We start from the raw sequence: 27,747 nt of genomic DNA, 5'->3' as shown, positions 1-27,747 counted from the left end.
TCTACAGCAATAAAACATAAAAATGACACTTAAAAGATCAGTTACCCATTTTATCATTGAAGGTCAAAATATTTATATGTCTCCCTATGTCCCTTGAATTTAATTACCTTATAATTCACTTTAGTGCCAGACTGTTCTCTAGTCTTAAACTTGTTTTGTTTTTTATTTGTACACCTATGTGCAAGGTATTTACAGGAAAAAACTTTTAAGAGCCACTGAAATGAAAATCTAACCATTATCTTACCCACAAAAGTAGAAAAGGAGTTCATTTTATGTAGAAATATCATGATCATTATCCCATGAAGTTTCATAAGGATAGGGCTTTGTTTATTTCACTGCCATATTTCCAGAACCAAAAATAGTGCCTGACACATAGTAGGTGCTCAGTAAACAGTATTGAATGAATGAATGATCCATAACATACCCTGAAGGGTAGCAGAGGAAAGAGGAAATGTCCCAGAATTTATTGAGCCAAGAACTGTCTTCAGTGCCTACTGTGGTCATTGTCATTTAAATATGAAACCAATCAAGTATATATGAAGAATGACTATACATATATAGGTGTGTACATACTTGATATATATGGAACGAAGGTAAGATTTCATTTAGAATTCACTGGGCTTTCTAATGTGAAAGGGAAAGCGTTTCCATGTGTGCACAAATTTGATGTATTTAAGATGCTGGCGGGTGTTTACACACAAAACATTTCTCATTTCCCATGGAATAATTCAGTAAAAGAAGCATCAACTAAAATGTAATCTGATTCTAGAGTAGGTACTCTCAACTCTAGGCTTTGCATTATACTTTCTACCCATAAGTCAATCAGTAAGCCACATAAAAATAGGCGAACTAAATTAATGACCTGCAGTAGGATTTTTTCCTGGGCTTAGATTTTTCCCTGTATTGGATAACTTCTGAAAACAATATTTTGCCTGATAACATTTAGCCCAATCTTGTCAACCTCATACCAATGCATTCAATACAACTATGTCCTAATAGTTTTGAAGTTGAACAACAACAAAAATCCACACAAACTCATTCCTTGCCTGTATATTGCAGGTTCAGCATTTTCATAATGCATTCTGGTGCTCAGAAACCCATATGGGGAAAACAATATTCAGAATACTAAACAAATAATGACGCTGCTGGCTTCCATGTGCTGAGTGGCCATGGTATGCCAGGCACCAACTACATGCTTATACATGTACAAATGCTTTTAGTCCTGATAACCAGCATTTCCCCCTTTGAGAGATGAGAAAACTGAGGCTCATAGAGATTAAATAACTTGTCCAGGATCAAGTAAGTGATAGAGCCATGATTTAAACGGTCTGTCTGCAGAGTCAGAGATGTTAAGAACGATGATAATGTTGCCTCTTCCAACTTTTATTTGCTTTACCTGATCACCTTCTGACAAAAGTACAAGCACAGTTTTCAAAAGTAATTGTAACAGTAATCAAATTTATACTCAAATGTATGACATCTTTTTTTTTTTTTTCTTCCAAAGAGAAAAGATATATGACAACTTTCCACGGGGGGAAGATGGTCCAGGCCCACAAACACATTAACTTAGTGAGAATCCTGCCCAATTCCAGCTGTGCTGTCTGCTGCTTTCCAATCATCACTCTTTCTAAAATAGCCGGCTACTTGAGGTTAAAAAAAAAAGAAAAAGTCATCTACAAAGCATGTCACCTAGTTCAATGTATTAGCACCAATACCCTATACTGAAGCAAGTCAAGAGGTGTCTCATTTGTGGAACCAGAGATGACTGCAAGAATCTTTGTACCTGCTGAGAGTTCAATGGAGAGGCCAGCTCCACATAGAAATGATACAAGCACCCTGCCTCTTCCCCAAGGCTTAGCCCTCACCCTGGACTCTGGGCTTTAGAGCATAGTAAATGGTCAAAGCACAAGTTTAGGAGTCAAACAGTCTGGGTTCCAATCCTGACCCTCCCACTTACTATGTGAACTTGGACAAAGGTTTTTAACCTCTAAGCCTCAGTTTCTTCATAGCAATGGGAGTTACAATATCTACCCTAAAAGAGATACCACAGTGGTTAGATAGAATAACATATGGGACATGCTAGCCCCCTTTCTGGTACATAGTAGTTGGATAATAGAAAGTTTTCTTCCCCCTCCTGAGGGAACTTCTCACCGGTGCTCTGGAACTGGCTGACACTGGTTTGGAAGAGCTGACTATTAAATTTTTAGGAATTTTACAAGTCACTGACTTAAAAAACAGCCATTATTAAAAATTAAAGTAAATAAACTTAAAATTAAATATGTCATATTTTAAACAAGGTACTAAATATTCAAAGCTCATTACTCTTGAGTTGGCTTTTGCTTCACTTTGCTATTATCTATGCTTTGGAGGTTATTTATGTCTATTGCATCTGTCTGGTAGAAACATGGCATCACAGTGGACTATGACACAGCTCTCACAACTCTGTGGTCAGTGAAGTCACACTCATAGTTTGAAATCAGCCACAGTGGGAGTATTTACATTAGCAAACACTACAAATCAAGAGTCCCTTTCTTTGGAGAGCCAGTTATTAAAAAATTAGCAGCACACCACAGGAATTCATATTTCATCCTACCCTTTCTGCTCCAGCATGATTCATCTCTCCTCTCTACAGGTTATCTAAGAATACACACACACACACGCACGCGCGCGAGCACACACACATGCGCACGCACGCACACACGCGCACGCACACACACGCACACGCGCACGCACACACGCACGCACACACACACGCACACACACACACACACACATGCGCGCGTGCGCACATACACACGTCTGAAAAGAAAAACAAACCTCTCTCCCACTAACAACCTTTTCTCCATTTCTTCATTGGCAAATTTATTGAAAATGTTCCATCTATGCTTAATTTCCAACATTTCCTTATCATCCACTCATCAACTGATCCATGTCACAAACATGTAAGCAGCTGCTATTGGCCAGACACTGTGACAGGAGCTGGCAACACATCTGTGAGACACCCTGGCATGAACCTGCCCTAACCGAGTTCATAGCCACATGGCAGCCTAGCTTCTGTCCCACCTTGAACATCTCCAGTGATCTCTGTACTCATTTTCCTCCACTCTTTAGCCTCCATTTAAAAAATTCACAATTTCCCCAATTGTTTCACCTTCTTTTCCTCCATGGCCCTCAACAAAAATGTCAAGATTTTCTCAATGTTTTAACCCTTTATTTCTCTTCCCTTTTCCTCGGGAATTTCATGCATTACTGTGATTTTATTCTCTCCCTAACCACCGGAAAACCTATTACTCCCCTAATTTTTCCACTTAGTAACTAATGCCACCATCCACCCACCTGGTTAAGCCAGAAACTTGGAAATCCTTGTTTCCTTCCTTTCCCTCTCCCCGTAATCACAAACATTAGCGAGTCCTGTTGGGTCTGTATCAGAAATGTATCTCAAATCCACCTCATCTCTTCATTGCAGTTTCCATGACTCCTCAGCTAAGACCCCTTTTCCCTCACTCAGCTTGTGTGAAAGCCTCCTAACCCTTTTCCCTCCTTCATGATTGTCCCCAACAGCCTGCACCACAAAGAGACAAGAGGGAATGTTTTTAAAAGAAATGTAATCATATCTGTCTATACATAAAAAAATAAAAATAAAAACAAAAATACTCCAGCATCTTCCCATTCCCCCAGAATAAAATCCAAACCTGCTTCCACAGCCAGCACAGCCCTTCACCTGTGCCCTGCCCTCTCCCTGCCCTCACCGCTTTTCCTCCCAATTTGCTCATGACAGTCAAACTTGGAACCCTCTGCCAGATCCTTGCACATATTCACTGGCTCCTCTCCTCATTCAGGAGGATTCAGAAGCCTTCCCTGGCCAACCAACCCAAATGCCCCCAGGCTAAGGCATTGCTCCCATCACATCCTGCCTTACTCTCTTCTTAGCACTCCCATTACTGACTTCTTAGCAATCATTCAGTGTTGATTACTTTTTGTCTACCTTTCTCTACTAGAAGGAAAGCTATACAAGAGCAAGGACCTTGTCTTTCTTATTTACCAGGACACTCCTGGTGCCTGGAACATGCACTTGTCAGCCACTCAACAGATATTTATTGATGAATGAACAAAAGAATGAATGAATGGGGCAAGATAAAAAAACAAACACAGGCAAAGGCAAGAATAATTGGAAACAAAGACTGCAGAAAGAGGAAGTTTTAAGGGACTACACAGAAGAGTAACAACAGCAATCTGAAGTGGTAAAGTGCTAATCCTATGAATGGAATTTCCACATGTTAAAATAATTTGAGGTCATTAGGCTAAGGTGACTCCGGCACCCTGCATCCCTACATCAGCAGAGAAACCTAACTCAGTGTAAATGGTAAAATGAAACCAAGCTTAACCACCAACTAACCTCTAACTAGGGACTTTCCACTGGAATGATCCACATAGGGCTACTACTCCCCTTTAACCAATCAAATATTTCCTTTGCTCTGTTTCTGCATTTGCCCTATAAAAGCTTCCCCACACCCTGCCCCAGCAGGGGAGCCCCAAACCACCCGCAGTCTGGAGCTGCCCAATTCATTCATCACTTTCTGCTCAAATAAACTCTTTAGCTTTTGAATGTGCCTAAGTTTATCTTTTAACATATATCTGTTATATTCTGACTTGCCCGTGGCCTGAGATATTTTAGAGACAACCTAATTTAGTGAGAAACACCTGTGCTGATAAATCCATACTAATTTTCAAGGCTAGGTCAAAATATTTAAAAAAAGAAGAAGAAAAGAAAGACAGTCAAATGCTGTAAAGATTTTCATACATCTTCAAAAACATTTCAGAAAGGAAGAGTCCTCTGGGTTTCCTCTCATATTTGGACTGCAATAAATTCAGATCAAACACAAAGAGCAGACAGAGGCAGGAGAAGGGGAGGGAGAACGTTCTCCCCCAGGAAACGGAGGGCGCCCATCTTCTGAAGTCTGAGGCTGCACAGACCCACACCTCATCACAGGCAGGCAGCAGGGCTTCCACTTGCTTCCTCTAACTCCTCCTTTCTTATCCATTGTAATACAGGGGAGGAAGGGAGAGAAATGGGGACAGAAAGAAGGGGGAAATGAGGAAAGCATGAAGAGAGGGAGGTCACAGTGTGCTGACTCAGTGCTTCACTTCCCTAGGTATCCCAGGCTGCACTAGGTGATGCTGGACATTGAAAACATGCAGGGACCAAGAAACCCAGCCCAGTACCTCATCATGGACCACACAGCTCGTGGGGACACTGGGAATCCACTGCTCTTGGGTTCTGGTGGCAGTGGAGAGTGGCAGCCACCCCAAGCTCCTTTGTGAGGGAACCGCTGCTGCTTCCCATTCTCCCGGTGAGGATGGCCTGGCAGTGAGGAGGGCTGGGGGCTCCCGGGCTGCTGTGGGCTGCATGGACAGAGGGCCCCATTGCTCCTGTTGTGCATGGAATTGAGGGAAAACAAAGTCAACCAGAATGACAAGGCTTGCAACAACCAATAGCAGTATCTTGCCCCACCCACAAGTCTTGCTTCCTGGAAACAACCATTCTCAAGTCTTTAGCTCTTGTGTTTCTGATATTTACTGCCATATTACTAAAACAACATAATTACAATTTTAGAACTTATCATATTGATTTACTATAGAACACTGTAACTCAGTCTTTGTTAGATGGCCACCCACACACACACACACACACACACACACACACACACACACACACACTTCTGCACCCCTCACCCTCCAAACAGGTTTTGTCTCAGAATATTTGGTTGAAGTGGTATTAAGGATTTACATTATTATATTCTTGTAAGATATTGCTCATAGCTGAACCATCCAATTTTTAATTACATTTTTTCTATTGTGAATTCTCTGAGATATAATTCATAACCACTAGATGGGCAAAAATTTAAACATCTGATACTACCAAGGGATGGTCAGAAAGTGAAACAAAGAGGATTCTCATTCCTGCTAGAACCATTTCAGGAGCAATGTCTCGGGATGTAATGCAGTCAACATGCATCTATCCTTTGCCCAGCAACTACACTTCCACGGCTATGCCTGAAAGAAAGCTTCATGTATTTGCACAAGAATATATGCACAGAGATTTCACTGCAGCATAGTTTATAACAGCAAAAATGTGGAACTAACCTAAATTCCAAATCCAGAAAAATGGATAACGATAATTAAATACTATACAGCAGTTAAGATAAAAGAAATATAGCTACATATATCGACATTGATATATCTCAAAAGCCCAATGGTAAATGAAAAAAAAAAGTAAGTGATAGCATTTATGCAAAGTTTGAAAATATGTAAAACAATACTTTTCTATTCACTGGTATGTGTGTATATGAAGTAAAGTTCTAGAAACAATCATGGAAATGAAAAATGTCAAATTTGGGATTGTGATTCCCTCTGGAGAGAGAGGATAAGGACTGTGGACAGTGAACGTTATTTTCTACATGTTGGGAATTATATCTTGAATTTTTACAAAAGAAAGATAACTTTCAGGAGCTGATCTTTCACTGAAAATCTTTCCTCCTAAAGATGATGTCAAATAGAAGAAATCTCATCCCATCCATGTGTGCCAATCTTAAAATTTAGGAATAAATTGCACTTGTAGGAAAGTACTTGCAACATTTTGTTTCTATTACTGTTTCTTTCCTGCTTCCTGAATCATACAGCGAAAGATCTCAAGAACCACCTAGTGCCAAGATGTTTATTCAAAATCAGCAGATAAAGTAGGGACTGGGGAGTAGACCTCTAGGTGCTTGTGTAAAACTCTGTGTATATGTGCATTCCTCTGGGGACACAACTTTGTGAAATTCTCAAGAGTCCACGACTCCCCAGATATTCAGAACCTCTGAGTTGGGTAACTCTCATAATGCCTGAGCAGCAGATGTCCTGTGAGGTCTCCTGAGTCCCTGTCATATGTTCTTCCCTGGAGGCAATGGTGCTCCCGGCCAACCCTGTGAATCTGGAGCCACATGGACATGGGTCCAAATCCTGGCTGGACTTGGGCTGGCTGACTGTGGGGAGGATCCTTTCTGTGCCTCTGTTTTCTCCTTTGTAAAATGAGGATAAAGACTGTTGCAAGGAAGTGACATGGCACAGTGCCAGCACAGGGCCAACCCTTAGGTGATATTAACCATTTTTGGCCAGGTCTCCATGTTACAGCTTTTGGTTCCTTCCTACCACTTTTTATAACTGTAATCAATCACTCATCGAATTATTTACATAATGTCTGTCTCCACCAACTTATATGCTCTTTGCAGGATGGAACCGTATTTGTCTTGCTCTTGGTTAGGCAGAATGAGTATGTGTTGAATGGGTGGATAAAAGCATGAAGAAAAGAATGAATGCCTCCACTTAGGCTGCACTGCTGGATATGAAAGCTAATTTTTTTTTTTTTTTGGAGACAGAGTCTCACTCTGTCACCAGGCTGGAGTGCAGTGGCGCAAACTCAGCTCACTGCAATGTCCAACTCCCTGGTTCAAGCGATTCTCCTGCCTCAACCTCCTGAGTAGCTGGGGTTACAGGCACGTGCCACCATACCCAGCTAATTTTTGTATTTTTAATGGAGACAGGGTTTTACCATGTTGACCAGGATGGTCTTGATCTTCTGTCCTTGTGATCTGCCCGCCTTGGCCTTCTAAAGTGCTGGGATTACAGGCGTGAGCCACCGCGCCCAGCCTAGAAGTTTCTTAAAACAAAACAAAACAAAAAAGACCCAGACGGAGCTGTGGGACTTGTATCAGCAGTATTATTTCTCCCAAAGAATTTCTAGCCATTTAGTATGATGAAGGTAAAGAAAGGAAAGAGACAATTATCCCTTTTGAAAAAGGCCTGGCTCAATAGTTACTACATGAAGAAGAAAGAAAGAGGTGTCGGAACCAGTGGCCTGGAGAGTCCCAAGATCAGCAAAGACATGACTTTCATGACAACAGTAAAATAGCTCTGGACTGGACCACGTGAGACAGTGCGTCTTCAGTCAGCTGTCTTATCTTTTTGCTGTCAGTGAGGCATAGCAGAAAGAAGTTAGGAGGTTGAGACAAGGTAGACACAAGAAGAAAGTGGAAAAAGGGTTTACAGGTTGTCCCTAAAAAGTAAGTTGGGCAATGCAATTACTCCCACCGGTCAGAGGATATGGAGGAAAGGCATCCTCATATAGACCAAAGGAAGGGCCTCTGGCTCACGGTTTTCTTGGCATGAGTTTGGGTGAAAGTAATTATTTGGCTCCATGTTTTTATAAGTCTCTGAGATTTACTGAGAGCCAACAGAGCACTACACTCTTTTTAAATTATCCCCAACTATCACGCTTCCAGGCAGGAAGGTGATCGGAATTTCCTGACTCATCTCAGTTTGTTGCCACTCAATATCACTGCTCTTATCTTTATGTCAAGAAGTATAAAGAGGTAGGAAATGAGATTTAAAAAGCAGGATTTTTTTTCAGATAAAATTCTTCATTTGATAAGGCGGGGGAATAAATTAGCCACATCTTTTAAAAGTTTAAAAGTAAGGACCTTATAATTACTGAAAAATGGGGTCTGCTTGTAAAATTACTGGTAATTACTGATTTGATGGGGAAGAAAATTACAGTATGTGCTTGAACTTTTAATATGCCTTAGTGATTCTTATCATCTATAAGCCACAACATAAAATGAGTGTGCCTTAAATTTTTTAAATAAATTAGGCTACTAAACAAGATTGTTCATTAATTTGAATATGACGTGTATGTACTCCTGTATGGTGTAGACTGGCTCTTTGTGGACTTCCAATGGGTGCCTCCTAAAACTCTTAGGTAACAGCATTGTTAGAAGAGCAGGACAAGGGGCTCTTTGATGGATAACCCTCATGCAAATGCAGGGATTCAAAGCAAGCTGTGAAAAACTGTTACCATTTGCAATCACTATTTTTATGAATCAAGATTTTCTCAGCAGCGTGCAAGCAAAACAAAACAGCAATATAAACTTCCAATTAACATAGATACTTTTCAATTCCAAATTTGGGGCTCACAAAAACTTCATAGTCCTCAATGATTTATATAAAAGTGTGAAGCATTTTAACATATATAATGCACTTATCTTAATGAAATAAGCCTTGTTGATTATGTGACAGTCTAAGGTGAGATGACATTTAATAAAGTGTTATACTTGTATTTTTTAAATGGAAGATTGGAAACTATTGTTTTAAGTAATTCTTCTCTGCCCATGACACGCCATTTGATATCAAAACTTTAAAATGACTTACGACTTGTCTTCCTTGTTGGAAAGGGAAAAGAGGTCATAAACCAAGCACACTCCAAACACCGTGATGCCTGTCTCTTTCACCAGCATCGCACAGGTCCCCAGAAACAAACTGAAGAGCAAGAAGAAGGGAGACACCGTGGAAGGGAAGCTTTCCCCAACACAGCCCTGATCCAGACTCCTGAAAAACAAGTTGGAGATTCTTTTAATCTAAGCAAGAATGTGGTCTGCTAAGAAATACCACCTCTTAAAGATAAGAACTAATGTCAATTTCATTGTATTCTAAGAAATTAAGCAGGTGAGTAGAGATTTCTTAAAGAGCCTTCATCCCCACAATACTGAATTTGGTACTTAAATTGCAGTATACACAGACTATGGTATGTAACAAATGAACACCAAAAAGCCATTTAAAATTCTACCAGAGAGACATACTTAGTCACATGAAAAGAGGTTTAAGTGAATACATTCTAAGTGAATAATCAAGTTACTAAACTATATGCATAAACTCAGGAGCCAGGTTCCCTGGATACTTTGCTAACCACAGCAGTTGATTAACGGGTAATATGGGGCAAGTTACTTTACTTCTTGGTGCTTCAGTTCCCTTATGTGTGAAAAGGGATTACAGCATTATAGGAGGGATTAAACGAATGACTTGTCACACATCAAGTGTATATCACCATTATCATTATGGTAGTGAAGTATTTTATATGCTTCCATACATAAAACAAAGTTACCAGTGGATATATATGCCAAAATATAATAAGCATTTCTCTCTGGGATGAAAATACAATGATTTTAACCTTTTTTTTCTTTTGGCGAAGTTCATTCAGCCAAAAATTTTAAATTCATTTTCTATGAGCAGACCTTAGGTAAAGTTTATTTTTTTCTCAGTTTAATTTCCAACAAGGATTTTCAAAATCTCTCTGGTGCTGTTAAACCTTTGTTTCACCTTGTAAAACAGAGCTGGCCCCCTACCAAGAAACATCACTGTTCCCTTCAACAAGTATCACACCCATTGGCTCCTATTCCATGGAAGTAAAGGCCAATATTTCTGTAGTTGAGACACCTTCTCCTTAGTGTTATGTCTTAGAACAATTGCATAAAATTATACACAGAATTTGTAGTGGATAGGCATTTATTTTTATTGAGTTGGTCTATAGCTCAAATTTCTGAAAGTGAGAATGGCATGCAAAACCAATCTGTAATAACATGGCTCATTATCATACAGATATGGATACACTGCAGGCCTAATCATGCCCCCCAAACATATTAACCACACAGAACAGGCCTAGAGAACAAGTTTAAACTCCAAAGCAATTATTACTTATATTCTAATGCCACAGTAAACAAGAAATAATTAATTGTTAAATTTTGGCTTATATTTTCAGGTTTCATGACACCACATCATACAATCAAGAATGTAGTAGGAAGTTACAAAGCCAGGATCAGAAGAAGACTTACACTATGCTAAGAAAACGTTCTACCCTTTAAACAAAACAAAACTTCCTAAGACTTAATTCATTTCATTCTTGACCCAAGGTCTAAATTGGTTTGTAACAGGTTTCTCAATCTTAGCCCCACTGGCATTTTCTTTGTTGTAGGGACTGTCCTGTGCATTGCAGAATGTCTGTTCAGCAACATCTTTGGCTTCTACCCCGTGAATGCCATGAGCACCTCTTCAGTTGTGACAACCAAAAACGTCTGCAGATATTGCCAAATGTCTCCTGCAGGTAGAAGAGGTAATGGCTAGGAGGAGGAGGGAAATCTCCCCTAATTAAGAGCCACTGGTTTAGAACAGTGTTCCTCAGTCACTGGGTTTTGTAAGACCATAGGTCAATGAACTGATCCAAAGATCAGGGCCACCAAATGCTTAATCAGGCATCTCTCCATGAAACTGAGCAACATGGTTGACCTGCCCCCTTTCTCTAGGTTGTATGAGTCTGTTTTCATGCTGCTGATAAAGACATACTGGAGACTGGGCCATTTACAAAAGAAAGAGGTTTATTGAACTCACAGTTTCACATGGCTGGGGAGGCCTCACAATCATGGTGGAAGGCAAGGAGAAGCAAGTCACGTCTTATATGGACGGCACCAGGCAAAAAGAGCTTGTGTGGGGAATCTCCCATTTTTAAAACCATCAGATCTCGTGAGACTTATTAACTATCACAAGAATAGCATGGGGAAGATCTGCCCCCATGATTTAATTGCCTCCCACTAGGTTCCTTCCACAACACGTGGGAATTGTGGGAGTTACAATTCAAGATGAGATTTGGGTGGGGACACAGCCAAACCATATTATAGGCCATGCTCTGAGCTGCCCCCATTCACATTCTCTTTTTAATCCACTCCTTTCGCTATATGGACATGACATGACTCAGATGAGAATCTGACTGGTTTAGGGTAAAGGTGCAATACAATGAGAAATTATTTTAAGGCTTTTCAGTTTCCCAACGCAAAACACTTCTGTCTTTTGATGAAACTATATGTAAATTGGAAAACTACAGTCAAGAAATGCTACTTTATACTCAGCTTTGCCATGTTAAGCTCTGAGTTACTTTGGTGAGGCTAACAAAGAGAAAAAAATTAGGACCAAAATGAAAAAGGAAAAATTAAGCAAATCATAGGCAAATAAAAGAGAACATTACATCAACTACATTTTGGCTTAGAGCTAAAATTCCAAATTCAATTCTCAGTAAGAAACTACAAGTAAAAGGAATGAAAAAGCAAGCGCTTTGGTTCTCAGCACTGGGAAAGCAATCCCTTTAAGGTGCTACAGTGTGGTTCAGAATCGAGTTGAAAGAGAAACGGCCCAGCACTGGATAAAGAGAGAGTTTCCTATTCCTGGTCCCTGGAAAGCTTGCTGAGCATTTCACAACCAGAAGCCTCTCTCCTCTCAGGCACATGCTCATAGTCTACACACATGGCACTGTTGCAATCACAGTGAAGGGCACTCTTAGCCACACATACCTGTTGTAGGAGAGAAAGGCCAATAGAAACAGCAGACACGCTAACACGTCAGCTCTGCCAACGATCCCAGCCACCTTGGAAGTTAAAATAATAAAAAATGAAAACCTCGGACAATTACTTTCAGAAAACCATTACACAAATACATGATAGAAATATATTTGCTGTTAGATAAATGAAAGATATAATAACATAGAAAACTCACTGTTCTTCAAGTTCTGATATATGACTAAGCGCCTCTGATTATCAAATATATTTAATAACGAGTTTATGTAAGGAAAAAAGAGGATTGAAGGGGCAAGATTTCCACACTTTATTTTTAAGCTCTCTTCTTAGAGCGTCAATTCACAGCATCAAAATTTATTCATTTATTAATTTATTCAAAAAAAATTTTGAGCAATATTTGAGAGTCAGACACTGTGTCCTTCTGTGTACCATAATGCTAATGGAGCAGACAATATTTTTAGAGAACTAGAAAAAAGTAAGTTGAGAATCAATGCTTTTAACAAAAATGGGGCCGGGCAGGATGGCTCACATCTGTAATCTCAGCACTTTGGGAGACCGAGGCTGGCGAATCACTTGAGTTAAGGAGTTCAAGACCAGCCTGGCAACATGGCAAAACCCCATGTCTACAAAAATATACAAAAATTAGCCATGCATGATGGCACATGCCTGTAGTTCCAGCTACTCAGGAGGCTGAGGTGGGAGGACTGCTTGAGCCATGGAGGTCAAGGCTGCAGTGAGCTGTGATCGTGCCACTGCACTCAGCCTGTGTGACAGAGTGGACCCTGTCTCAAAAAATTAAAAAAAAAAAAAACAAGAAAGGGAATGAATTTGAACTGATGATTGCTATATGCGAGTATATGTGTGTGCAAGTGTGTGTGTGTACATGTGTGCATATTTTTCTTAGCTCTATCACTGAAAGGGCCTATAAACATAAAACCTCAGAAGCAATGGGCCATCTTGGCACTAACCACAAACTATTTCCCCACAAAAGAGAACACCGGCTCCTTGGAAAACTGGCTGATACCAGGGCTGAGGCTGGGGAAATTCAAGAGGAGCTTGGATCATCTCGTGTCAGAAAGTAAGAAAATGCTTATAAAATGATAGTCAAAAGGGCATAGAAGCCAGCAACAAGGGGCTCCCACCAAACAAACTTAAGGCAATTTGAATATTAAAATAAATGAGTACAATAATATATTATAAACCATTGAAAATGAAATCCATGAGTCCATACTAATAATAAATCCAGCTATGCATTGAATAACAACATTCAGGTCAACAACAAGCCACATATATGATGGTGGTCCCACAAGATTATAATACCATATTTCTATCGTACCTTTTCTATGTTTGATATGTTTAGATACACAAATACTTACCATTGTGTAACTTTTGCCTACAGTATTCAGTACAGTAGCCTAAGAGCAATAGGCCATACCATCTAGGTTTGTGTAAGTATACTCTATGATGTTTGCACAATGACAAAATCACCTAACAACTCATTCTCCGAACATGTCCCCATTAAGCAAAGCGTAATTGTATATATATAAATGAATGAATGGATACATATAAATGTACCTACACACATACAGCAAGCAAGTGAATGGGAAAGAAAGGAGACCTCTTCCTTCATTAAAAGGCCAGTTAATGAATGTGGAGGGAGCAGTAGAGTTGGAAAATAACCATTTTGCTGCCAGAAGAGTGAAGACTGGAGCAAGCAAGAAACATCAAAAACATCAATGGATGCTAAACCCAGGGCATGAAAGTTTTTGAGGTGCAAAGTATTAGCAGAACTTCAAAGTGTCTATTTACTAATCATTAGATGAAAATATTTAAAAAGAGCACTATGGAAAAAATGTGTTATATTGCACTATGTCTTAACTGTGGAATCAAATTAAAATCACCATTCTTGAAGGAACCGTCATAACTATCATTTATGCAGTATTCTAGAAGGGACATATAACCTGAACAGAATCACGAGAAAACATGAAACTCAAGATGAGGAATATTCGATAAAAATACAAATAAATATATATTACACTAACAAATTATAAATTTTACATGTAGCAATATTTTGTAACATTACATTTTATTGCATATTAATTTATTCTAATTTACATTACACCATGATTCATAATTATAACTCATTATAATCTAACAATTATAATATTGTATATATTTTTATATATTATATGTATAATGCATTACACATATAATATGCATATATTTTATATATTTATTACTTATACATTATTCATTCTTCATTTTCACATAACTGTATATCATACAGCATTTATATATTATGCATTTTTAATATGCTATATCTATAAATTATATGTAGTATATGTTATAAATTGTATAACATTATTACATATTTATATTATACTTATAGAATATATTATAACCATATATTGCAATATAACATGTTAATAACATTTGTTATTTTACATGTTCTAATATAAATTCTAAATTATATTATAATCTATAAATTATATTACAGAAAGACAATGAAGACTGTTTCAAGCTAAAGGAGACTAATGAAGAGTAGAGAAAATACACAACTAAATTATTAAAGTATAAAGGGGTATGAATTGTGCAACCTGCTGTCAAATGCTTCAGAAAATAAATAACATTTTTATATATTGAGAGAGAAAGAGAGGAAGGTGATAAAATAAATGTGGGAAAATGTGAAAAATTAGTGAATCTGGACAGGGAGTGTACAGTTATTCTCCATATTTTTTAAGTTTGAAATTATTTCAAAAAATGCATTACTCCAGAAAAAGACTGAAATGGAAGAGGACTGGGAAACAGATGACTCTTTACAAATGTTCACACTATTTTGCTACATAAGATATCTATGCATTTTTCTCTCTTTTTTTTTAAATCCAAGAAATAAAAGAGTCAAGGGAAAAATGGGATATAGATTTTTAAAGACGCTCCAAAGAACAGGTACCATAAGAGGTAAATCATGAGGAACAGTTCAAAAGGGAGATGAATTGGTCTGACATTTCAGGCACAGGAATAGCATCACCCATATCACGGAAGACCCGAGGTCTATGGTGTGTTAAAGAATCAATCAACAATTAATAGTAGGAAACAGTTTTCTGGGAAATATACTTGTAAGCATCCTTACGCAATGAGCACGCTTTGCAGCCATGAAGGAGAGGCAGTAAACAAGCATGGAAGTGGCTGGACACGGTGGCTCATGCCACGCCTGTCATGCCAGCACTTAGGGAGACCGAAGTGGACAGATCCCTTGAGCTCAGGAGTTCAAGACCAACCTGGGCAACATGGAGAAACCCTGTCTCTACCAAAAATACAAACCACTAGCCGGGTGTGCACCTGTGGTCCCAGCTACTCGAGAGGCTGAAGTGAGTGGACTGCTTGAGCCCAGGAGGTAGAGGCTGCAGTGAGCCGAGATCACACCACTGCGCCCCAGCCTGAGCGACAGAGCAAGACCCTGTCTCAAAAATTTTAAAACAAAATAAGCATGGAGGTAAATCATTCAAAGTGTGAATGTAGACTGCTCTTGTCATCTGAGATTTGGTTTTGTTATGCTTAAAATCCGTGTAACGCCCGCTTTCTCAGGGTGGTTGTAATTCATGAGATGATATATACATAAAGGGCCTGCTGGATAAATGCTGGTGCACTTCTTTCTCTCCCCTCCCCCCTTTTTTTTTCAGAGAAAGGGGGTGGAACTCTTGACACTGAGATAGGTTTTCGTGTGTGGCTTACGGAAATCATCTTTTTACTTTAAGGTTTACATGTACGGTATCTTAATTGCAAACTTTATTAGATAATCTAATGTATCTGTTAGTTAAAATCTGCATAAAACGTAACTCAATTATACACACGCAGATGGACGGACAGCAAGTCACATACTGAGAAAAATTCCAGTCCTACTTACATTAAGAGAAACCTGGACATGGCCAAAGAATACCATTGGCAATACAGAGCTGAAAGCTATTACCTGACGTGGCTGCTTGTGTCACATGCTGTTCATTGATTTGTTAATCTAAAAGGAACTTGAGTACCAAATCAGGAAGACTGCACGACTCAAGAGACGAATGCAGTGACAGTGTGGTGTCACCACAATGTCAAGGCTCAGCTCAGACTCTCAGTCTGTAAAGCGGAAGTGTATATGGGTCACCTGTAAGCCCAGATCTGCTCAGACTACACTACCACCTCCTTGAACATTTAGCTCAGCATCACCTGCAAATCCTCCTGAAAGTTAAACAGAGAGCCCAGCTCACCAGCAACAGTCTTGAGATAAGTCTAGGCATCTGGACCGAGAAGGGTGCTCATCACAGCACAACTGATGTAGCCAACAGCAAGACTTGCAAGCTGTTACTGGGTGTAGCAAGTTGGAATGAGGCAATCACAAGCTAAGCAAGCTTAACTAATGTGTTAAAGGCGTCCTGCAGCCCGGCTTCTTGCATTGCAGCCAGTTTGGAAGAGGCGACAGCAGACTGTGCCAGCTGGATGTGCCCAGATATAAAGAATGTAGTGTCCCTAGCAGGAGAAGCTCAAAGAGGGTGTTGAAATATTGGTGTAACATTGATAGGCTCTCTTGCCAGTCCAAACCGCTAAACATGCATTCTATACCCCTGTGGAACTGAGGTATTTGGGGCAAAAGGCTAGATATCTAAAAATGGGTGCTATAATAGTCATTAACTACTGTATATCTAGACCAGCCATTCATTGTGATTCAATTAGTCAATATTGTCATGTTCAGTAAGTGTGTGTTTAATTCCAGTTAACAAACATTTTCCAAGTGCCTCCTCTTAGCTATATACTGTGCCAGTTGGAAGCATACAATCAGCCTCAAGGAGTTTAACATCTGGTGGGGAGTCAAAAGAGGATATTAAATAGCACACAAGGAAACTGCATGCATCATAAGAGGAGAAACCATTACCAAGAGAAGACTGAAGAGATTAATTTTTACTGTAGGATCTAGGAAGGCTTCACAGGTCTGGCCATGTAAACTGTGACTTAAACATAGACAAGGGGGATTTCAGGAAGCTCAAGGCGAGGGCATGCGCAGACTAGGCCTGGGAAGGAACAAAAATGCTTTGCCGGTGGAGGATACAAGAACGGCAGAGAAAGAGAGGTCTGGAGGTATACGGAGTGCTTCTGGAAGGGGAGACCTGAGGTGATGAAGAGCAGGGAGTAAATAAAGAAGTGAGGAGGGGCAATGGGAAGCAAAGATGGAACATTAAACTGGAGCCAGTGGATTTTATGACAATGTCTTTCTAGGGTGCTGGAAAGTACAAAAGCAATTGGTCAGTTCATGGTTAATGAAAAATGTATGCAAATGGCCAGCATGTATTTTAGCCTCAAACTACAGGTTTCCGTTACCGACATGGTGGCTGTTACCTAGGAACTGCAGCCTCTAAGAAATATTCAAACACTGGAGGGAGAAACATCAGTGAACATAATTGGAGAGCATTCAAATAATGGAACGGCAGATCCTCTAGTAAGGTTAACACAATCACAGGCAGAAATTTCAAATTAGGTGTTAATTTGCTGTAGAAACTTGTCTTTTGGAATACCACCAATAAGATTTGTATGAAGTATACTATATGTATAAGGCTATTGATATTTATTTTATCTGCAAGAATGAGTTCCATTAATGTCAGACAGGGCCAGGAACACACAATTAACACATAGCAACAGCTACAAATCAGACAGACTGATTAGATCATAACTAATTTTCTCTTAAGTCTTCCTATCCCAATTCTTGTTGAAATGTTGAACTTAACCTTCAACTCCACGCATCGGCGTTTCCTGCGCTTGCTCTCAATTTGACCTAAGTACATTTCTGTAAATCTGTAACGTCTCTACAATGATTAAGTTTTAACTATCATAGAAGAATTAAAATAACTTCCTCCATTTTCCCAGTGTCTCTACTGATTTTTCTCATGATTCAGGATTCATAAAAACATAAATTTCCTAAAAAAATACTGTCAGGAAATTATTCCAATAATCTCAAAGGCTTAAGTGAGGAAAGCTCTGGGTCTGGCTTATTTATTGCTATACCCCTGCACTGAGTGACTCTATTATAGTCACTGTATTATAGCCACTTAAATACTTATTGAAAGATTGAATAAATTGAGTAAATAAATGAATTTGTCCCTATTTACTTAAATTAAACATAATTTTGCTCTCTGCTAGGGCTCTTGTTTTGTTACAACATATTGCTTTATCTTGCATCTATTTATATGTATGCTCTTTGGCTTTTCAATGAGCTTGTGAAATTGTGGCTAGGGACCCTGCTATTCACTCACATATTCCCCTGGTAGAATGCCTTACTTGATCAAGCAAGTATAGTCAGCCCTCCATATCCAAAGGTTCTATATCCCTGGATTCAACCAACTGATGATCAAAAAAAAATTCACTAAGTAAATAAGTAACAAAAGTACAACAATAAATATAATACAAATAAAAACCAATATAGTCTAACAACTATTTGCAAATTATGAGTATTATAAGGAATGTAGAGATGATTTAAAGTATACAGGATGATGTGTGTAAATTATATGCAAATACTACAGCATTTTATATAAGGGACTTGAGCATCCTCAGATTTTGGTGCCTTTGGGGGTCCTGGAACCAATCCTTTGCAGACACTGTATTCATTAACTATTTGTTGATTACATAATTAATAAAGTAAATGCTTAATCATATCAGTGTGTCAAATTAAACCCCACCTAAAATATTTAAAATTTCCATCCTTCCTGAGATAGTTTATGATCCAATTTTTGTTCTTCTTTAATAAAGAGGCGATAATTCCCAGTAACTCCCTCTCCCACAAAGCCAAGGTCGTTTTCAAAAAAATAATTCATCAGGGCCAGGTGTCGTCGCTCACGCCTGTAATCTCAGCACTTTGGGAAACTAAGGCAGGAAGATTGCTTGAGCTCAGGAATTCAAGACCAGCCTCAGCAACGTAGCAAGACCTTGTCTCTACTTAAAAAAACTAATAAAAGCCCGGCATAGTGGTGAGCACCTGTGGTCCCAGCTCCTGGGGAGGCTGAGGTGGGAGGATTGCTTGAGCCAAGGAGAGGGGGGTTGCAGCAAGCTATGAACATGCCATTGCACCCCAGTCTGGGCAACAGGGTGAGACCCTGTCTCAAATAATAATATTAATGATTTATCTCTATATCTTCTGGAAAGTACATATCTTTTTCTATTTCTCTGTCCTCCTCCTACTTAGAAACTTGAATTGAAATCTATGACTAAATAATAAGTTCCCCGATTTTACTTTGCCATGTAAACTGTTTTGTAGGCTAAATTTCTCTGCCTCCTTCTTACACTTCCCTCATAACCTTATGAATGTAAGCACCCTCCCTAACATCCTTCCCTAAATAAATACCCAGCTTTCAGACTCCTCTGTCTCTTTCATTATTACTATGGATTTTTTTCGATTAGTACAAAAGCTTGTTGTAACTATTTTTTTTTGAAGGTCATTTTGCTAATAGGATTTTCCTCTTTTCTTAGGAACCAACCTTAACCAGTTCCTGATCACACTGCCAAAGGCTGCCTGTGTTTTATGCACTCTCTCTCTCTGATACCTCTGAATTGAAACTGTTATTGCCCTACTCATTTGTTCTTTCATGTAGTAGTTGTCCCCAATATGCTCTAAGCACAGATTTCCAATTGTATATGAAGAATTATTTGACAGAAATAAAATACTGTCTATGGTTTTAGAGTATAACATGCCATTGGCCCAGCATCACATATTCTATATGTCTAGTTAGTAGTAGTCCTTGATTATTTTTCTTCATATTCTATCCAAAAAGAACATTAAAAACTTAAGTCTCTCTCTGATTTTTTTCAATTCATATCAAAACTTTTTCATCATAATTTTAAATACTTGAAAGGATCTAACTGCCTATTCATTGTAGATATTGACATTTCAAAATGAGGCCATAATGTTCCTGTATTAAATCTACCAAATGGAATTTGAACACTATAGCAACTTGAAGCTCATCATCTTCCATTTATCCAAACATGAATAGGTTCTTCTTTAATTGGTAGACACTTCATACCCTTTCTCCTTGAACTCATACTTTCATTGTATTTCCCCCTCACCATTTTTGTAAATTACATAGTTATGCTTAAAAATATTGTATTTATCATCCTTCTCCCTACAATAAAAATATATACAATTAAATCTATATTTTAAATTTCTTTTGACCATAAGCCTCTAACTGTTAAAATTTAAATTTTTGTACTACTATTCCAATTATTGTTAATTCACAGATGTTTGATATATCATAAATAAAGCATAAAATGATAATTAATAAGTATAAAAATCACCTCTTAATAACCTAGGTATAGCAGATTTCTTTTCAGTAAGTTCAGTTGTCCGTGGCTGAATCTTACCTTGCGTTAGACTATGACAGCAGGCAGCATTAATACCAGCTATTCCTAGCTTTCATCTTCATAGGCTGTTCACATAAATAAGTGAAAATGGAAGTAGACCTGTTACAGCAATGACTTTATTCTTTGAACTCCAAGGTATCGGCAAATATCACATAATGATCTATCACCTTACATAATTTTTAATAATCTAGCAGCTGACAATGTAATCAGGTCCTCCTTTCATTTTGTCAAAAGGAAACAATTTAAACATGGCCATCATTAGAGTTACCTGTCATTACAGTCATTTACTGTCACAATGTCTTTTAAGTAAAGCAGAACGGCTTTACTGAAACTCGGCAAAGGACTATTATTTATGCCTCATACTCACCCACTTAAAGTCACCTTGCTCAGTCTAAAATACTCACAAAGAGTTGGGAAAATGACCTTTCACAATGTAATTTTTTAAATAAAGTGATCTTTCTTCATCACCCAATCAACATATATTTTTGTCAAAACTTTGAGCTTACAGATTTAGAATTTTGTTGGTGGAAAATGCCCATCATATAGCCTAACTGGCAAACCAGTCTTCCTCATCAAACCAACTGGTTAAATCAGACTTCTGTGTCAATTCAAATAAACATATTATTATGCATCCCCATGACAACTATGTCACTTCTGAATTCAGAGGAGGGAGAAGGGAACCACCATGACATCTTTACTGCAGGTGTGTTCTCAGGCAGATCAGCTTCAGAGAAGCGTCCGGAGAGATGCAAGCTGAGGCTCTGGAAAAGAGTCTTGTAAAACCGTGGTGCCCATGGACCTCTTATCAAGCTTTCATCTACCCTTGGTCAGGCACATAAAACAAACCAGCTGTGTTCACCGAGCTGGGAAACAAAGTAGCTTTAAAATGCCATCTGATTCATAGAATGATTAAATAAATATTTTAAAGAGGGCCATAGCTATCAACACTTTTTTTTTTTTTTTTTTTTTTTTTGAGATGGAGTCTCACTTTGTTGCCCAGGCTGGAATGCAGTGGTGCAATCTTGGCTCACTGCAACCTCCATCTCCCAGGTTCAAGCAATTCTCCTGCCTCAGTCTCCCAAGTAGCTGGAATTACAGGTGCCCGCCTCGGCGCCCCGCTAAAGTTTTTCATAATTTTAGTAGAGATGGGGTTTCACTATGTTGGCCAGGCTGGTCTTGAACTCCTGACCTCAAGTGATCCTCCCGCCTCAGTCTCCCAAAGTGCTGGGATTACAGGCATAAGCCACCACACCCAGCCAATCCTTTTAAAGTAAATTTTTCATCACCCACGCAATAACTGCCCTTCCTATTAAGTAACATGGGAAACAACACGTAAGGCTCCTAAGTCTGTCTTTCTAACTTGAAGAATGTCAGTCTAACTTTTTATAGTACTTCCCCAGCACTTACAGTTCTGCATAACAAACATTATAAAATAAAGCAGGGTGAGAAAAGATAGAACATAAATGTGGAGCAGGAACAATGACTCAGCACGCTAAGTGTCTCAAATGGCCCTTGCTGCTTAAAACACATTAGGACTTAAATTATCTGCAAATACAAAACTGAACAAACTGTGGCCATTTATTACTACCTGTAATAATAACAGCAGTTATTTAGAAAAGCAGTTAAATCCAAGAGGTGCAATAAAACCAATTTGAACACTCAAAAGGAAAAGTTGTCAAACAAAATGATTTATATATAAAGACAAACACTTTAGTAGAATGAATTCATGTGGTTTTGAAAGGGAAAAAAGATCAGCTTAGTTTACATGTATATATCTATATACACACATATCGACATATACACACATATTTACATGTATATATATGTGTGTGTATACACATATACATACACACACATACTCATATTCATTATTTCACTGAGATCCAATTACACTTACCGCCTCAGTATGAATAGGATGCACAGCGAAAAGCAATGCCGTTACAAAAGCAAGTCCACGATTTTTGAAGACAGTTTTATCACAGGTGTACATCAGCACAAGAGTCACTAAGCAGTGCAAAATTACATTTACTGCATGAAAGTAGAATGGGTTCATACCAGTCAAAAATATGTTTAGCCTGTAAACAAAAGAAAAAAGAAAAAACTGCATTAGCTACAAACTCAACATAAGCACAAGGAAAACAGACGGAATCCATCATTTAAAAAGATAAGCTATTAGATTAATGATTTTTAAATGATACCCAACGTTGGGTTATTTTTTATCTTTGTGTATGTATCACATTTTTGCTATTTCAGAATTGTCCCATGTGCAGAAATCCATGCATATACAATACAATATTATTTCAGGGAACTTTGACCTCACTGAGAAGGCAAGCAAACAGGTACTGAGCCTGTTTTTCCATCACTCCGTGGCTAATGCGAATACGCCCCCTTAATATTCTTGTTTTCATTGCTGGCTCTTCCTAAGCAACTGAGTGTTGAAAGGGAAGTCCCAAGTGCCGTGGATCAGAGCCACATATACCGGAAATGAACAGAAACCATGAAACTACGATTGTAGTCACAGTTCGGACAAATGAGGCATTGGTCACACAGTTGGGACAAATGAATGTGTTCTCTCACCCATGGTGCCACCAGGAACCAGGTTTCTAGATTATGCACCTGGAAGCATCACCTCATTACCACCCCACAAAGGAAGCTTTAGGGAACCTACATGCTATTACCAGCTGCAGCTGAAATGAAAAGATGAGCAAAAGCATCCTGTTCCAGAATGTGTATTAAATATTTTTGACATAAATTCCCACAGATCTCAGTACCTGATTTCTAAGACTATGACAAAGAAACTAAAAGAGAACCACAAAGGGAAGGAAAACCAATTGTTCAACATCTTAAAAAAATACTTTCATGAGACAGAAATGCAGAATAGAGAGACTTTTGAAGGTTGCCTTAAATTTAATAACAGGACATAATATACCCAATTGATTCTGTGGGGTTACAGAAAAAATACCCTTGCACAAGATGATTGTTTCCAGGGAGCACTGACGCCCTAAGTGGTACTGCCTACAGTTGTCTGTATTCTGGTCCATTTTAACAAAACAACAATCCTAGGTCTTCAATTCTCAGGCCTTTAATCTGCTTCTCTTATAGAAACAGCTCCTCTTTGCCAAAACAACTAAGAATGAAAAAGTCAGCTTTGGAGATGACATATGCGTATTCTAAATAACTGACATAATTCATGCACAGCTTTAACCTACAGAATTTTAAACATCTCAAGATTTATTTGGACATATGAATGCAAATGTCATAGTTACTAATAAACTCCATTTTCACTCCCACTGAAGTAATCAAAGTCTTAACTAAGCCTAGAAAACTAAATTGTTGTATTGGATCCAACTCCAGGGCTCTGATGCAAGATTTGACTCAGCTGTATGTTGGCAGCCTCATTAGTCTGCACACACCCCAGCATCCTCAATACAGAAGCCTGGTGGGAAATTTGCCCATCCAGAGGGAAAAAGGAAAAGGCAGTGGACTAGAGAACTCACAGGTCCAACTAAAGCAGGGAGACCAGCATGACATTCCTGGATAGAAACACACATGAGGCGGCAGAGCTGCTTGAAGTCAGAAGGCTTGGGATGCGAGAATTGTGAAGGAAGAGCAAGACCAAGTCCAGGTCCCTGGAGAACTTGGATGCAGTTCCCTAACAGCCCATCCCTCTGAGACTGATTTTACACTGAGTTCTACTTCATCAAGCTGAGCTTTCCAGACCAACTAAGCCATTCATTTAAAATTCATTCATACCAGTGACAAGGATGACAGAAAACAGGCAATCTGACATCTGACTGGTAGGTGTCCAAGTTGGAAGGTCTCTTGGTTGGCGACATGCATTGGAGGCTTTAAAAAGGTATGCACTTTTGCCTGAAAATTCCACTTCCAGGCATTTTCCATAAGGAAGTAACCAGAAAAGTTTATATAAAATACAAAAAATATATAAAGTATATATGTAAATATATATATAAATACATATATATGTACATATACATAGAAAAGATGGAAGAGTGAATGTACAAGAATGGATCTCACAGTGTGAATTATAAAAATGGCAATAGTGAGAAAGGCAAGATATCTAACAAGCCAAATCCTTGAAAATTTGACTATTCCCATGGATCCTAAAATTTAGATAATAAATTTGGACTACAAATAATAAAAAAGAATGAAAGGCTTATTTTTGCAAAGTATTTATTATTCAACCATTTGAAAAATAAAAAGCATCATGAGAGATGGCATCATTACTATATTACCATACTCTCATCAGGTATTTAACATATATTCCTTTCTCCTTCCAAAAACAGTATAAAATGGTAGGCATGAGTCACCTTTGTGGTTCATATGCATCATATCTGAAAATATCGAGGTGTTATCCATGTTATTTCTTTTTTTTTTTTTTTTTTTTTGAGACGGAGTCTCGCTCTGTCGCCCAGGCTGGAGTGGAGTGGCGCGATCTCGGCTCACTGCAAGCTCCGCCTCCCGGGTTCCCGCCATTCTCCTGCCTCAGCCTCCTGAGTAGCTGGGACTACAGGCGCCCGCCACCGCGCCCGGCTAATTTTTTGTATTTTTAGTAGAGACGGGGTTTCACTGTGGTCTCGATCTTCTGACCTTGTGATCCGCCCGCCTCGGCCTCCCAAAGTGCTGGGATTACAGGCTTGAGCCACCGCGCCCGGCCCCATGTTATTTCTTGAACTTAGTCAAAATCTTAAAAAATACTTCTGTGAGACAGACATGCAGAAGAGAGAGACTTCTGAAGTTTGGCTTAAATTTAATAACAGGACCTAATGCACCCCATCGCATCTGTAGGGTTATAGAAAAAACACACTTGCACGAGGTATGGTTCATGCATCAGAAGCTTAAAAAGGTACACTCTAGAATGCCTGGTGTTTGAAGTGAATTCAGTTAGATCCCAAAAGATAAAATAAATTGCTGAATGAGGAGCCCCCGCAGTAATGACATAACGGTGTGAAAGTCCCTTACCTGGAACCCAACATTGGTGAATCTAAGCTTTAAGAAATCACCCTGAATCTGGAGTTAGGAGTATATTTAAAATATCTAAAAAGATGGAGAGTGAATTCTCCAAATTACAGACAAGTGAGCTTGAGATAAAATGCTAACAAAAGCTTCTAGCATATCCTACATGTGATCATAGAGAAAAGAATCTCTGATTCTGGGAGATAATATGGGTTCACAAAAAGGGGGTTCACTGATTAGCCTCATAATTTAATAGAAAAGGCGATGTGATGGATGCATCACATCTTTATTTTAACAAAGGCATTTATCAAAATCTCTCAAAATCTCCCTGCAAACAAGATAGCCTAAGATAGATTTGTAGCAAACACCAAGAGCAGTGAATAATAAATCAATGTCTCCTTGGACTAAGATCTCCAGTGTATGCCACAGGGTTCTGATATTACCTCTGTATTTTCCAATATTTTTATCAAAGTTTTAATGAAACTATACAGTGTATACTTATCAAGATACAAAATGCCTTTATCTGGAAAGGAAAGTTAATGTACCAGAAGAACTAACTGACATTCACAAAGAGTTTAAATGGCTGAAATTGTTAACTAACTCTAACAGGATTAGACAGAACAATGGTAAGAGTAAAGGCTCACATGGGGATATAAAAGAACAAAATACTTGCAATCTAGATTAAACCGTACATAGGTTACTGCTCTGGGGCTTTTATTTGCCTTCAACACAGAGTTAACGTGTGTCGGTTATCAAAACAGACCAAACCAGACAGACAGGGAACTGCACAAGTCAAATAATTTTTCATTTCAATTCACACAATTAGGTATTTATTAAGTACATACTACATGTCAGATATGATTCAGGGCCCAGAGATACAAAGAGAAGTAAGATGTGGCATCTGTTCCCAAAGAGTTAATAGCAGAGTAGGGGCAGGCAAGGTAATTAAACAGCTAATTCAATGTTAAAGAATTCTGGCAGTGGAAGAACTTACCAGGTGCAGAGATGGGGAAGAGGGAGGTATTCTACCTGAGGATGGGAGAGGCAACATAGGTGGTATCCAATGTGGGGCAGCAGACCATCAGAGTGCTTTTTAAACACAGAGCACCTTCACAGGAGAACTTCGGGATGCTAAGGGGGTAGGGAAGACCCTCAGAAATGATGCCTCTTGAATGTAGCTTTGAGGAAATGGAAGATGCTCAGCCTAGAGAAAGATGACAGAAATGATGCCAAATTCTCCAGGGGAAAAGGTATTTGCCATATTTATGGCTATATCCACAGTGTCTAGCACAATGCTTCAATCATGATTATCACACATTAAGCATTTGGATGAATGAATAAACATGAATGAATGAATGAATGAAAAGCAATACTAAAGGAATGCACTTATTCTAAGTAGCTCCCTAAGGGGAAACTACAATCCAATAAAGATGTTGCAAACTGGCTTCACAAAGGCTAGGTTTAGCCTGCAGGTTGTTCTGTTTTACTTTCATACCTCTTTTTTATTTACCAGGGTTTTAAAAACAAGTGGCTTCATATAAAAATTTCCAGCTTATCTTAAAATACTAGAAGACCTGACAACTCTGGGCCTACATGGCTGCATGGAAATATCTGTGTGCCCATCTCGAGAGGACAAGGGCGCACAATTTGCTGTAGTCTCTACCAATTCCTATCATATTTCTAACCTGAAGGCATTCATTTATCATTACACGCACAATTTTTTTTTGTACAGTAAAGACGAAAGTGAAATATTTCTTGAGCCTACATGACTATCACACGTGGGCAATAAGACAGTCAAAATGACTCCTTGAAGAAAAATGGAAGAAAGCATATTTCTGGAAGAGGAGAATATTCCCATGTGCCTAAAATGCAAAGTATTACAACATAACCTCACATCCAGCTCACTTCACTCACTCTAAGATCAGCCTGACCCTTTAGCATTTCGATTTTCAACTTTTTATATGCAAAGTACTGAGAAGCAGGCTTCAGCTCAAAGTAGGAAGTAACACTGAAGCTAGTACACATTTAAACATCTAAAATTATATCAGGTGCTTGGATAATCAGAAATGTCCACAAAGAAGTATAATGACAACTCACAAGAAATACCATCTAAAAAGAACATCTCAGGATCTATATCACCCTGAATGTACCCCTATGAAAGTACTTAACCAATTTTTTA

At 38.7% G+C, this 27,747-nt stretch overlaps 1 protein-coding gene across 7 annotated transcripts in view; it reads right to left on the bottom strand.

Moving 5' to 3' along the window:
• LOC105484141 (transmembrane O-mannosyltransferase targeting cadherins 1) overlaps positions 1-27,747 on the bottom strand; it is a 286,363-nt gene that overhangs the window by 246,449 nt on the left and 12,167 nt on the right. For 4 of the 7 annotated variants that reach the window (XM_011745531.3, XM_011745480.3, XM_011745491.3 and 1 more), the window contains exons 2-5: positions 22,492-22,669; positions 12,210-12,283; positions 9,247-9,423; positions 5,224-5,430 (exon numbers count right to left, since the gene is read on the bottom strand). In XM_011745531.3, coding sequence (XP_011743833.2) covers positions 5,224-5,430; positions 9,247-9,423; positions 12,210-12,283; positions 22,492-22,647 — 614 coding nt within the window. In that variant the 5' untranslated portion in view covers positions 22,648-22,669. Of the gene's footprint in view, positions 1-5,223; positions 5,431-9,246; positions 9,424-12,209; positions 12,284-22,491; positions 22,670-26,562; positions 26,680-27,747 lie in introns of those variants that run through there. The other 3 variants (XM_011745500.3, XM_011745527.3, XM_011745511.3) reach the window with 2 other exon arrangements.

This window comes from Macaca nemestrina, chromosome 10 (assembly GCF_043159975.1).
Source record: "Macaca nemestrina isolate mMacNem1 chromosome 10, mMacNem.hap1, whole genome shotgun sequence".
Classification (NCBI taxonomy): domain Eukaryota; kingdom Metazoa; phylum Chordata; class Mammalia; order Primates; family Cercopithecidae; genus Macaca; species Macaca nemestrina.
Note: the sequence above shows the minus strand (reverse complement) of the source record. Positions and strands in the feature narration are given on the sequence as shown.